This window comes from Ornithorhynchus anatinus, chromosome 9 (genome assembly GCF_004115215.2).
Source record: "Ornithorhynchus anatinus isolate Pmale09 chromosome 9, mOrnAna1.pri.v4, whole genome shotgun sequence".
In the NCBI taxonomy this organism is placed as follows: domain Eukaryota; kingdom Metazoa; phylum Chordata; class Mammalia; order Monotremata; family Ornithorhynchidae; genus Ornithorhynchus; species Ornithorhynchus anatinus.
The window spans coordinates 21,069,344-21,082,040 of NC_041736.1; the positions used below are offsets into that span (position 1 = coordinate 21,069,344).

At 39.9% G+C, this 12,697-nt stretch overlaps 1 protein-coding gene across 1 annotated transcript in view; it reads right to left on the reverse strand.

Moving 5' to 3' along the window:
• TTN (titin) overlaps window positions 1–12,697 on the reverse strand; it is a 305,556-nt gene that overhangs the window by 108,350 nt on the left and 184,509 nt on the right. The window contains 17 exon segments of the mRNA XM_039913043.1: window positions 1,049–1,191; window positions 2,653–2,779; window positions 3,097–3,236; window positions 3,335–3,601; window positions 3,791–4,057; window positions 4,176–4,442; window positions 4,551–4,677; window positions 4,789–4,928; window positions 5,029–5,292; window positions 5,523–5,789; window positions 6,782–7,045; window positions 7,200–7,326; window positions 8,119–8,258; window positions 8,674–8,949; window positions 10,157–10,435; window positions 10,659–11,060; window positions 11,610–11,660. Of these exon segments, the coding sequence (XP_039768977.1) occupies window positions 1,049–1,191; window positions 2,653–2,779; window positions 3,097–3,236; window positions 3,335–3,601; window positions 3,791–4,057; window positions 4,176–4,442; window positions 4,551–4,677; window positions 4,789–4,928; window positions 5,029–5,292; window positions 5,523–5,789; window positions 6,782–7,045; window positions 7,200–7,326; window positions 8,119–8,258; window positions 8,674–8,949; window positions 10,157–10,435; window positions 10,659–11,060; window positions 11,610–11,660 (3,548 nt within the window).

Here is a 12,697-nt window from a genome sequence, read left to right on the forward strand (position 1 = left end):
TTCACCTGTTTGAAGATTCATATCCATATTCAATCAATTCTTCAAACTCCAGGCCAAGTACTTTTAAAAAATTCCTAATAATTTTCTCCCACCCACTAAAAAACACCCCCCCAAACAAACCTCTAATTATCTGTTGCTTTCCTTTAAGCCTATTCAGTTCTCCTCAGTTCTCTTTAATTCCATTACACTAATACAGCAAATTCAAATTTGTTTTTACGGAACACTCTGAATTTTTATGGAAAAACTGAGTGTTTCAGAAAGCCCTGTACTTTAATTAGTTTTCCCATCTGTCCTTGAGATTTTCTTGTACATCAATTTCTTCCAGAGTCATAAAATAACATAGGAAATAATTAACAGTGCCATGTCAAGCATATATTATGATTCTTTAAAGTTTTGTCAATTGTAGTACCTGTTTTTCTATATATTTTGGCAATGTCAAATAATTTATTTTAGTTTACATAGTTAACTGTACTGAAAATATCCTGTTTGAATCTCACAGCTCAGAGCACTTGAGGGTTAAAAATAGCTGAGGGAAAAATGTTTGGAGAGCAATCTGTCCAGAAGTTATCTAGAAGGCTTGACCAATTGCCTGAAATGGAATTTCAATCCTCCTAATCCCCTTATATGCAGAAGACTGGAGAGCAGCTTGTCATTCAAAGAAAGGGATAAGAAAAATCACAGAACCCATTTCCATTAAGTTGCAATCTAATTGATCAATTACCCTCCCTCTTGTCTTTACCAATGATTGCATTCATCATAAGTCAAAATTTATGGTAATTTGACTCTGCACATTAAAGGACTGCCGTATTTAATATTACATTTGTGTTCAAAATGTAAATTTCAATCCAAGTTAAAAGAGATGGGGAGCCTAGGCCTCTGTTTTATGATCATGCTAGATACAGACATAGCAGAGAAGAAATGAGATTGGTGAGAGATTGGAGGAGGAGGAGAAGGAGGAGGAATAGGAGAGGAGGAACACATTCTAGTAGCAAATAAACAGGAACAAAACAGACTGGGGGAAGGAAGTAGCCAATAGAAGACCATTTACCGTTTCGCTGGGCTCTAATTTCTTTCCCTTTAGGAACCACTCCACTGGAATATCTTCATAAGAGAGCTCGCAATCGAAGGTTGCTGTTTCACCTGCAGTCACTGTTACATCCTTGAGGGGTCTCAAAAGTCCAATCACTCGTGCTACGTTAGAGGAAGAAAATGACTTTGGATTATTCATTTCGCCTCCAGTGGAGTTCAGCCTTAGTCCCTAATTTCCATGGTGACTTTGCCCAGGAGAGAAAGAGCCACCAGGCTGCATCTATTTAAAACCCCCCAGTGAATGTGGGGCCCAAAGGATGTGAGCAGGGGAGGGCTGTTCACTGGAGAGTCTCAGTTTATAGGGGCTGTTTCTTTTCGATGAACAAGGTCAGCAGGAAATCTGCAGTGCATCTGTCTCTCTGCCAAACAGCACGTTCCTCTGGCTACATAAGGTATGTGACTTCCAAAATAACTCTGGACGGGATTGGTAGGAGACAAGCACCCCCCATCCATGTTGCCTGTCCTTGTCTATCAGACACTTAGCACCTCCTAATATCACTAGTTTGACACCACCTTTCCTAGGCCTCAAATGCCAACGCAGCAAAGTCTTCTTCGTAGAACTTGAATCTCATAACAACTGATAAGGGCAGTATTCTTGTTCATTCTATATATCTCTTCTGCAAATGATTGAAAGTGATTTATTTAATCGGTCGTCTTTATTGAGTGCTTACTGGGTGCAGAGCACTGAACTAAGCACTTGGGAGAGTACAGTATAACAGAGTTGGAGATGGATATGAGGATATGCATAAAGAATTTTGAAATAGTTTATCACACATGGCCAATGATGGAGAACCAACTGATTAAAAAAACCCTCAATGGGTGGCTGTTGGGCTTTGTAGAAAGGGACTGGGAGTTAGGTGGGTTCTACTCCCAGCTGAACCACTTGCCTGATGCGTGTCCTAGGACAAAGTCATTTAACCTTTCCTGGGCCTCAGTTTCTTCCTTTGTAAAACTGGGATAAGGCAGCTGTTCTCCATCTCCATCTCACAGACTCAGACAGTGAGGTTCATGTGGGAATGATAATAATAACGGTATTTGTTAAGCACTTACTAGGTGCCAAGCACTGTTCTAAGTGCTGGGATAGGTACAAAGTAATTAAGTTATCCCACGTGGGGCTCACAGTCTTCATCCCCATTTTACAGATGAGGTAACTGAGGCACAGAGAAGTTAAGTGACTTGCCCAAAGTCACACAGCTGACAAGTTGCGGAGCCAGAATTAGAACCCATGACTTCTGACTTTCAAGGCTTTGCTCTTTCCACTAAGCCACAAAAGGTCTGTGTCTAATCTGATTATCTTCTATCCACCCCAGCACACAGCAAAAGTCCTTGTTAGCGAGTGAACTCCTAACAAACATCATAATTATTAAATAAGAGGGATTATGGAATTGAACACCTCCTCTTCTGCTTTTATATAGTTAAGTCATGGGCCTGCTTTTAAGATATAAGGGCACTTGGAAAATTCCTCAAAATAACACACCATGAATAATGTGATTCAGCTTATTTTAGTCCATTCAACACCATCAGATACTCCAAGGCAAAGTAATTCAGAAATAAAGAACTTACGTTTAACTCGAAGATGAGCGCTAGTTTTGACATTGGCTGCTTGGAAGTCCACCCCACCTGCTTGATCCAGGCGACAATTATGAAGTATAAGGAAGTGCAGTTTGCCTTCCTCCTTAATTTCACATTCCTGAAAGGGAAACAGATGAATCTGAAAATTCTTCGTGTTTTGGAATTTATACCTTGACTCTATGAAGCCTACCATTTCCGTGATCTGGAGGCTCAGAGAGATACCATCATCTTCCCAAGTTCACTTAAGGGAAATGATGTTAGAATCTGACCTTAATTCAGAAGCCCTTGCTACTCTCTTCCCTTCCAGCTGACCACAGAGACTAGAAACTGATCCCCTTGCCATTTTTAACTCCCTGCAACGCTTGACTTTTCCCCACCACGTCTGATTCACACAATTCCACAGCTAGGTGCTGACACGTTGAGAAATGTTCTTACAGGTGTTTCGTGTAGGGCCTCTCCTTTCAGTTTCCAGTTGGCATGGATATCTTCCTCAGAGATCTCAGTCTCAAAGCGAGCAGTTTCGGTCTCTGTCACCTCCACGCTGTTCAGCCGGCGAACAAGTTTAATTTCCCGATCTGGAAAGGCAAAGTGTCACAGCAGGTGACATTAGCTTCTTGCAGAAATAACCACAGAAACAATCTCCCAGGTTGGAATGTTGTGGAAACTGCCTTACCTTCAATATTTAGTTTGGCAGATGTCTGGTCAGTCCCACAATCACAAGTGTATTGACCTATGTCTGATTTCAAGGGTTTCTTTAGGATCAACATCCGCTTTTTGCCATCTGCCTTGATGATGACGTCTTTAGATGGGGTTATTTCCTTCCCATCTTTAAACCATTTCACCGGGGCATCTGGTTTGCTAATCTCACATTGTAAAGTGACTTCATCTTTCTCCACACCGGTATAGTCTTGAAGCTTTCCAGTAAAGTAGGGATCTCCCTCTGCAAGTGAGATGGAAGTTGTCTGGCATTACCATTTAATCATTTAGAGATATAATCAATTTTCTAGAATTTGAAATGGAGTAAAAACAGGAGACAGGGACACTTTTTCTTAAGCTTTTGAAGAAGATTAAAGTACTTCGGCACATACAATATACATTTACAAAGACACGTGAAAAGGGAAATACTGACCAATTACAGTGAGTTTAGCTTCAGAACTCATCCCCATAGCTTCCACTCTAATTTGAGATGTGTCATCAATAGAGAGGTCTTTCAACGTGATGGAGTGGATTTTGCCTTCACCCTGCATTGAAACTCGTTTGCTGGTGTGAAGTCGCTGGTCATTTTTGAACCACTTAACGTGGATATTGTCATGAGAGAGTTCTACAGTGAACACTGCACTTTCCCGTTCTTTTGCTGTCACATCCGTCAGAGGGGTGAGAAATTTCAGACGAATTCCTAAGCCAGAAAATAAAACTCATTAATTGCCATTTTAAAAAAGAAACAGACAGATTAAAAAAAAAATCAACCTCGGGCCACCTTAGCCCTGTCTGTGAGACTATTCTCTGTGACCAACCTTCAATGATCAGTTTGCCACTGGTTCGCTTGTCTTCAGCTTCAAACATGTATTTCGCCTCATCCTCATAGCCAGCTGACTTGATCACCAACGAATGCCGGGTCCCCTCCTGGATGAGCTCAAATTTGTCATCACTTGCGATCTCCTGGGTGCCTTTCAGCCAGCGGAATGTTTTGGGTTCCCTGGACACTTCACATTCAAACTTGGCCTCATCCTTCTCAAAGACCTTCACGTCACTGAGCGGTGTGATGATGATTAGTGGGAGTTCTAAAAAGAAGATCAAATCAGAGGGAGCTCAGGGGTAGGCTTCTGGCAAATCCCTGTCCACGTGTGGACTTAGTAAGGGACTTTTTCCAAATGACAGATGAGCCCTACCTTTCACTTTAAGATTAGCAGCAGATTTAGCATTCGCAGCCTGGAAGGAAACTTCTCCTGTCATGTCCAGTTGGCAGTTGTAAAGGATCAGAATGTGTTTCTTGCCATCTTCAATGATTTCACAGTCCTGTTTGGGGGTGATGGAAGGGATGAGTTGAGATAAAGAAAAATAATTTCATCAAAGCACACGGTCTAATTTGAACAAACGAATAAAACAGAAGAGGCCTTCTTGGCTTACAGGTGAAGCAGTTAGAGGTTCTCCTTTGAGTTTCCACTGGCCATGAACATCAGGTTCAGAAAGTTCAATTTCAAAGCGCGCCGTTTCACCGACAAACACTTCGGCTCCATACAGAGGCTTTTCCACTTTTATCAGCCGGGCTGGAAGGACAAAACAAGATATATGGTTCCATTCACCTGAGCAACAAGTACGAGGCAACTTCAAATGGGTTCAAACTGGGATTATTTGGGACTACTTTACCGTCAATGGCAACTTTCGCTTGTGTCTTATCTGTCCCACAGTCGCACATGTATTCGCCTTTGTCACCGAGTTCTGCTTTCTTGATTTTTAAGATGCGGTGCAGGCCATCAGTCTTGATGGAGTATTTGGCTGATGGTGTAATCTCCTCACCATCCTTGAACCATTTCACTGGCACATCCTTGCTAACTTCACACTTCAGGATGATTTCATCTTTCTCAACCCCGGTGTAGTCATGTAATTTCACAGTGAAATAAGGATCGGCCTCTGAAAATGACACCATCAATGGGTGGAAGACAGTGAATAATAATGATGTTATTTGTTAAGTGCTTACTATGTGCCAAGCACTTTTCTAAGCGCTGGATATACAGACAGCAAGTAATCAACACGCTATCGAAATGCATAAACATGTCTAAAAAAAAATCTACATGATCCGTTCCCTCCTGACAAAAAACAAACAAAACTTTAACTGGTCAGAGAAAATGTGAAATGGTTACCTAAGACCTTCAGATGTGCAGTAGAATGCAGGTCCTTGACTTGGGCTTTTATCTGAGAAATATCATCCAGGGTTACTTCTCTCATTTCTAATTTGTAGGTCTTGCCCTCAGAGGACATGAGAACTGTTCTGCTTGTGTGGAGTTTGACATCATTTTTATACCAAGACAACAGCATCTTTTCATGAGAAAGCTCACAGGTAAAAATAGCTGTTCCCCCTTCTTTCACTGTTTGATCTTCAAGAGGTGATATGAACTTCAGTCTAATCCCTAAAATGGAAACAAGAGGGGGGAAAGGGGTTATAATTTCAAGAGTTCAAAAATACCTCAACTGTTGTATTATCAGATATATGCTTCTTGTCTACCAGATCATAGCTTTCAAGACTATCAAAAGCAAACAGTTTCATACATAAATGTCTGTATTCAGAGATGGTACATTAATAGTGAAGTGGTACCTATAAGTGGCTAAAATATTTTCATGGAGCTCAAGAGATCAACTGGTCCAGGTCTTTGTCTCCAGGAAGGTGCTTATTTCTGAACCTTTTAAAAAAGATTTCTACGGATAGTGTGATCCCAGCACCTTTAACAGTTGCTGGATTCAGTGACATAATAATAACTATGCTATTTGTTAAGTGCTTACTATGTGCTAAGCACTGTTCTAAGTGCTGGGGTAGATACAAGGTAATGAGGTTGTCCCATGTGGGGCTCACAGTCTTAATCCCCATTTTACAGATGAGGTAACTGAGGCACCGAAAAGTTAAGTGGCTTGCCCACAAGCAGACACAGCAGACAAGTGGTGGAGCCGCGATTAGAACCCACATCCTCTGAGTCCCAAACCCGTGCTCTTTCCACTAAGCCACGCTGCTTCCTTACAGTCAAGAAGTCTGCCTTTTTGCCTAACGGAATTGTATTTCATCTTGCTGTATTTTGGCATTCTTTCTCCATTATTTTTGGTACCTTTCTCTACTTTGACTACACTGTCCATTGCCACTGAGAGAATGGACAGGAAATATTTAGGTTTCAGGGGACGGACATCACAGAGACCTCTACATAGCTCTAATTTATCATCTGTCTCCCCTTCTAGAGTGTAAGCTCCTGGTGGTCAGGGAACATGTGTCTATCAACTCCATTATGTTGTATTCTCCCAAATGCTTAGTACAGTGCTCTGCACACAGTAAGTGTTCAATAAGCAAGATGGACTGATTGTGGTGATTCTTTGTACTTGGAAGGCTAGTTTCAGGCATGCCAAAGATGTTACTTGCCTTCAACAAATAATCTGGCAGAGGTCTTTTTCCCATCAACTTCAGCAGTATAGACTCCTTCATCATCAAACTGAGAATTATTGATGACGAGAATGTGTTTCTTCCCATCTGCAATGATGTCAAATTTGTCAGAAGCTTTGATGATGTCAGTTCCTTTAGACCATATAACGTTGGCCTCTCTGGTGAGAGCACACTCAAATCGAGCCTGTCGCCTCTCAGGGACAGTGACATCCTTCAGAGGCACAGCAAAGTCAAGTTCAATCTCTGCAAGGTAAAAAAAAAAATCAGTGTGGAAGGAGAACTGGACAGCAGGTCCTAACTGTATGTTACTCTCCCAGGCACTTAGTACAGTGCTCTGCACCCAGTAAGTGCTTAGTAAGTATCATTGGTTGAGCAATCTTTGGTAAATGCACAGTACCTTTCACAGTTAGAATGGCTGTCGTAAAAGCATTGAAAGCCTGGTAGAGCACCTCTCCAGCCTGGTCCAATTTGACCTTGTGTAAAGTGAGGAAACGCTTTCCTCCTTCAGCTTTGATTTCACAAGTCTGGAAAAACGAGGTGGGTTTGATTAGAACAGGTATACTGAAACAAGATGGATTTCTGGAAAAGATATGCATCACCTAGGACCTCCTACTCTCTCTTTAAACAGTAAGTGTGAACATTTGGTGGTGATGTGGCTTAATAGGGAGAGATTGGGTATAGGAGTCAGGAGACTTGGGTTCTAGTCTCAGCTCTACTACTGAACTACTGCATGACCTTACGTGAGTCATTTCACCTCCCTGGGCTTCAGTTTCCTGATCTTCACAATTGGGACAGTAATCCCTGCCTCTCCCTTTCTCACAGTGGTGATATGAAGACAAACTGGGAAAGCCCTTTGGAAAGCCCTCTATAAATTGAGTGCATTATTAAATGTAAATTTGAATTGCTTCTTAAGGTACCATTTTATATTTATTTTGGCTTTTTTCTTTTGATGTTATACCATCTAATTTTCATTAGGATTTACCAGTAGGCTACTCTTTTAAGTACATTCTCGACAGAGTGTGAAGCAGTGCTTTTGCATTGGTATCAGTGACTGTAACAGCACTGGGTATCCAAGTCATTCCATTTACACTTACAATGTAAAAAGTGAGATAGCCTGAAGCCCGGACAAAGACTACAGTTCAATCCTTCTTTGGGATTTACTTCTGGATCAATAGCTAAGCTTTCTAATTTTCTGCTTAGAGGTTTATTCCTATGCTGATATGGAAATAAATCATTTTACCATTCCCCTTGGATTCAAACAGCACTATGTGCTGCCATCTTAACTGAATTATTCATTTATGTGTAAAACTGCTTACAGGTGAGGGCCTCAGAAGTTCTCCTTTCAGTTTCCACTGTCCAGGGACATCTTCCTCAGAGATTTCACAGTCGAAACATGCGGTTTCCTTCTCATACACGGTAACATCCTCCAGGGGTTTAAGCAGCTCCACTTCACGATCTGGAGTAGATAAAGAGTATCTCATGCTGTATCAACACTGGAATACCTCAATTTGTTCTTTTTCAAGATTTCAATTTCAGTTTTGTATTTGTTATTGCTGAGAAGTAGAACAAATGAAGATAAGCGTAATAAAGGCAATAAATAGCATGGCATAGTGGATAGAGCACAGGCCTGGGAGTCAGAAGTTCCTGGGTTCTAACACCGGCTCTGCCACTTGTCTGCTGTATGGCCTTGGGTGAGTCATTCACTTCTTTGAGCCTCAGCAATATGGGGATTGAAACTGTGAGCCTCATGTGGATACAACTCGATTGGCTTGTATTCACTCTAGCACTTAGTACATTGCCTAGCACATAGTACGTGCTTAATACCATTATTATTATTACTATTATTAATAATAAGAAAAAAGATTTCATACCACCAAGGGTCAGTTTTGCGGTATATCTTTTGCCTTCAACTTCCACTGCATATTCATCAATGTCTTCCGGTGTGGCATTCTTAATTTTGAGGTACAGATGGTTTCCATCCCTTAAGATCTCAGTCTTATCATTTGGTTCCAAAGGAATTTCGTCATAGCCTCTAAACCATTTAATATTTGGTGTATCTCTGGCTACATCACAGGTGAAGATGGCTGTGCCCTTGGGTTTCACGTGCTGGTCTCGGATAGGTTTCACTAACCACTCTCTAATGACTTCTGCATTTAAAAATAAGAGCAAAATTATGATTTCATAAGATAAAGCCACAAGAAAAATGTCTAAAAATTAGGTTAACTGTTTAAAAAATAAGAAAATTTATCAGGTAGATAGCATTATTCTTATTATTCTACTATTATTATTATTATTATTATTCTAAACCTTAATCCTAAACCCTAATCCTTATTTAGCATATAAGGGAGGGGTTAGATATGAAGGAAGCTAATGACACCTGCAGTTTGAACTCCCAAAACCTGTGCAAATGAAGTAAACCTAGTCCTCATTAGCACATTTTAGATTCAATTTTTTTTTTTACAATGGACTATACATAGAAACACTGTATTGGAAGATAAGCACTTGTTTTAATGTAGCACTTCTTCATGAGCTTTTATAACTCCTAGGACAGACTTTCCACTTCAGTGAGAAGTTCAAAGAAACTAAATTCTCCAATCCAGCTAAATGAATTTTTTCTTCTATTCTCCTTCCTGTGGCATAAAGAAGGTTGACTTTGTTCTCCCTTTCTTTTTTATTTTTGATACCAAAATGCTCATAAACCCAGAAATCCCACACTTTGTATACTCCTTATTGTAAGCACTTAATAAAAACTATTACTACTACAATCAAAAACTGATAACTGTGCAATATTTGTTTATTTCTTTTTTCTCTGAAAGGATTGTAGGATACTTTAGTTTTTATTCATGAGAAATCTTTTACTATTCCAAACTTCATGTAAGTGGCTTGTATCCATATAACAGATTGGAAGAATATTCAAAGATTAAGCAGTTGTATAACGTAGATCACGTACAATGCATAAATGGTAGTTTAAGATTCTCCCCACGATTTTTCAGTGGGGCTTTGGCTCTGGATTTCTAAAGGCTTTATTATAAAGTTACATTTGTTTTCTAGATCTACTTAATCCACTAGATCTACTTAGTATCTACATCATTTTCAATGGTGTTTTAGATTTAACTGGAAAGACCTTCATTAGACTTAGTTTGATATTTACATTTACTTCTTGATCTTTATGGAAAAATCCAAAAGAGGAAAAATGATCACACTCTCACACTCATCCCAAATGATCCCGCTCTAATCAGAAAATAACCAAGGGTTGGACTCAAGAATTTTTGGATCATAAAATGATTTATATTCTTTTATCCTCTCTCCCCACGCTAACATGTACCAGAAAATATGGACGTGAATTTTACTAACCTACTACTTTCACACAAGATGAACACTGGAGATTGTTGGCATTTTCTACAGTTACAGTGTAAGTCCCAGCATCAAAGTCATCTGAATCGTTGATCGTGAGGGTCCTCAGTAAACCAATAACTCCTGGCACAATTTTGTTGGCTTGCTCCACAATAATTTTTCCATCCTTCCTCCAGACCACATCTCGTTCTTTGTTCAATTCACAGTTCAAGTATAAAGGCTGCCCTTTAACCACTGTGACTTCTTCCTCAAGGGTCTGTACAAAGCGTACTGGAAGTTCTGTGGAGAAAAGATTAGACATCTGGGTCTCTTTTTCCAAAAAAGAAGAAAGATTTTAAAAGTGGAATACAGGGAGCCAAATTCTCAAATCAGTTAGGAGGAAACTGGGAAAACTTCTATAGCATGAAAAAGCTCAAACTTTTTTTTTTAACCAAATATAAAGGTTAACATGGTTTTGGAAGTCTTAGCCAAAGATGAATTTAAAACACGCCCATGGCAATACCTTCAACGACAAGTTTGGCCGTGGAGGTCTTTTCTTTATTTCCCAATTTTAATACGCAAGTGTATTCGCCGGCATCTGAAAGTTGTACATCAATGATATGCAGCTTTCTGTCTTTTCCATCTGCAATGAACCTGTGCTTTGGACTTTCTCGGATATTGCTTCCATCCTTCATCCAACCTGTAATGGCAGTGGAGGGGGAGACGAGACATTCAAAGATGGCCGATGAACCGATTGATTCGGCTTCTGTCAACACAATGTCCTTGATTTCTTTCACAAACTTCAGGGGTACGGCTTTCAGCTGGTAGGTAAAAGGAGCATCATCGGGAGGCTTCTCTCCACCACTCCCTGGCCTTAATCTTTTCTTTTCAGCCTCTGCTGGGGAAGGAGTCTTTTTGGCTACACCTGTTCAATTTGGGCGAGAGAAAGAGAGAGAACAATGAATTCATCTGGATTTGGGGAATTCCCCTGTCGGCAGACATCAATAGCTAGACTGAACTGGGGTTAAAGCATTTTACATCCAGTTTAAGAAAATTAAGGATGAAGCAAAAAGAACGGAAAATGGGAGGTCAAGGATTAACTCCATGATAAATTATAATTGGATTCCCATTGAATGAGTTCATGATGGATAAGTTAATTTGACACCACTGCCTTTCAGTAAAAGAAGAATTCAGTAAATTTAATTCTTATAAATTTCATCAAGGGTTTATTTCTAGTAACCAAAAAGTCATTTCAGTATCTGATTTTTTACATCCATCATGCCACGTGGCATACCACATGCCCAAAATATGAATAAAGAGCTTAATTATGTTGAATAATATATTTTTATAGCATGCTATTACTGGGTCCATACCTTTTATCTAAAGGTAACATTATTTAGGAATGGTCTAAATAATCACAAACGAAATGGTTAAATGCACTAAGAAGCACAATTACTTATATCATTCTCCTTACCTTTAATAGGACCTTTAGGCTTGGCAGGTTCCTCTTTGGGTGGTTTGGCTTCTAAAATAAAATAGAAAGAATTTCAGAAATGTATCAAATGTTTCAGGTTCAACAATAAAAACATGTAGTTCTCTGGCAAAATCAACATTCTTTCTGATGTTCTGGAATAAATGCATTTAAAGAGACATTTCAGTTTATCCTTTTTTGATTTGCTGGGACCAACCTCTGTCCTGTGCCTTTCACCATGTTGTTCTAATTTCCAAACTGTGCCTAAGCCCATATTTTCAATAAATCCAATCTATTCCATTTTCCCTTTTTTCTTCTCTTATTCTTGTTGATATTATTTTTCTATCTTTGATATTTGGGGATTCATCATGCCTCCTTTTTATGGCACTTGGTAAGTGCTTATTATGTGCCAGGCACTGTACTAAGCACTGGGGTAGTCAGTCAATCATATTTATTGAATGCTTCCCGTGTGCAGAGCTCCGTACTAAGTGCTTGGGAGAGTATTAATAATGTTGGTATTTGTTAAGCGCTTACTATGTGCAGAGCACTGTTCTAAGCGCTGGGGGAGATACAGTGTAATCAGGTTGTCCCACGTGAGGCTCACAGTCTTCATCCCCATTTTACAGATGAGGTAACAGGCACAGAGAAGTGAAGTGACTTGCCCACAGTCACACAGCTGACAAGTGGCAGATCTGAGATTCGAACCCATGACCTCTGACTCCCAAGCCAGGGCTCTTTCCACTGAGCCACGATATAACAATGTAACAGATACATTCCCTGCCTACAGTGAGGCTACAGTTTAGAGGGGGAGACAGAATACCAACATTATTATTATTTATACAAATAAATAAGGTACAGGGGTTTATAAAAGTGCTATGGGGCTGGGAGGGAGGAAGATAAAGCTAATCATGTTGGAACCAGTCCATGTCCCACATGGGGCTCACAGTCTTAATAATAATAATAATGATATTGGTATTTGTAAAGCACTTACTATGTATCAAGTACTGTTCTAAGCACTGGTGTAGATACAAACTAATTAGGTTGGACACAGCCCTGTCCCACACAGGGCTCACAGTTTCAATCCCCATTTT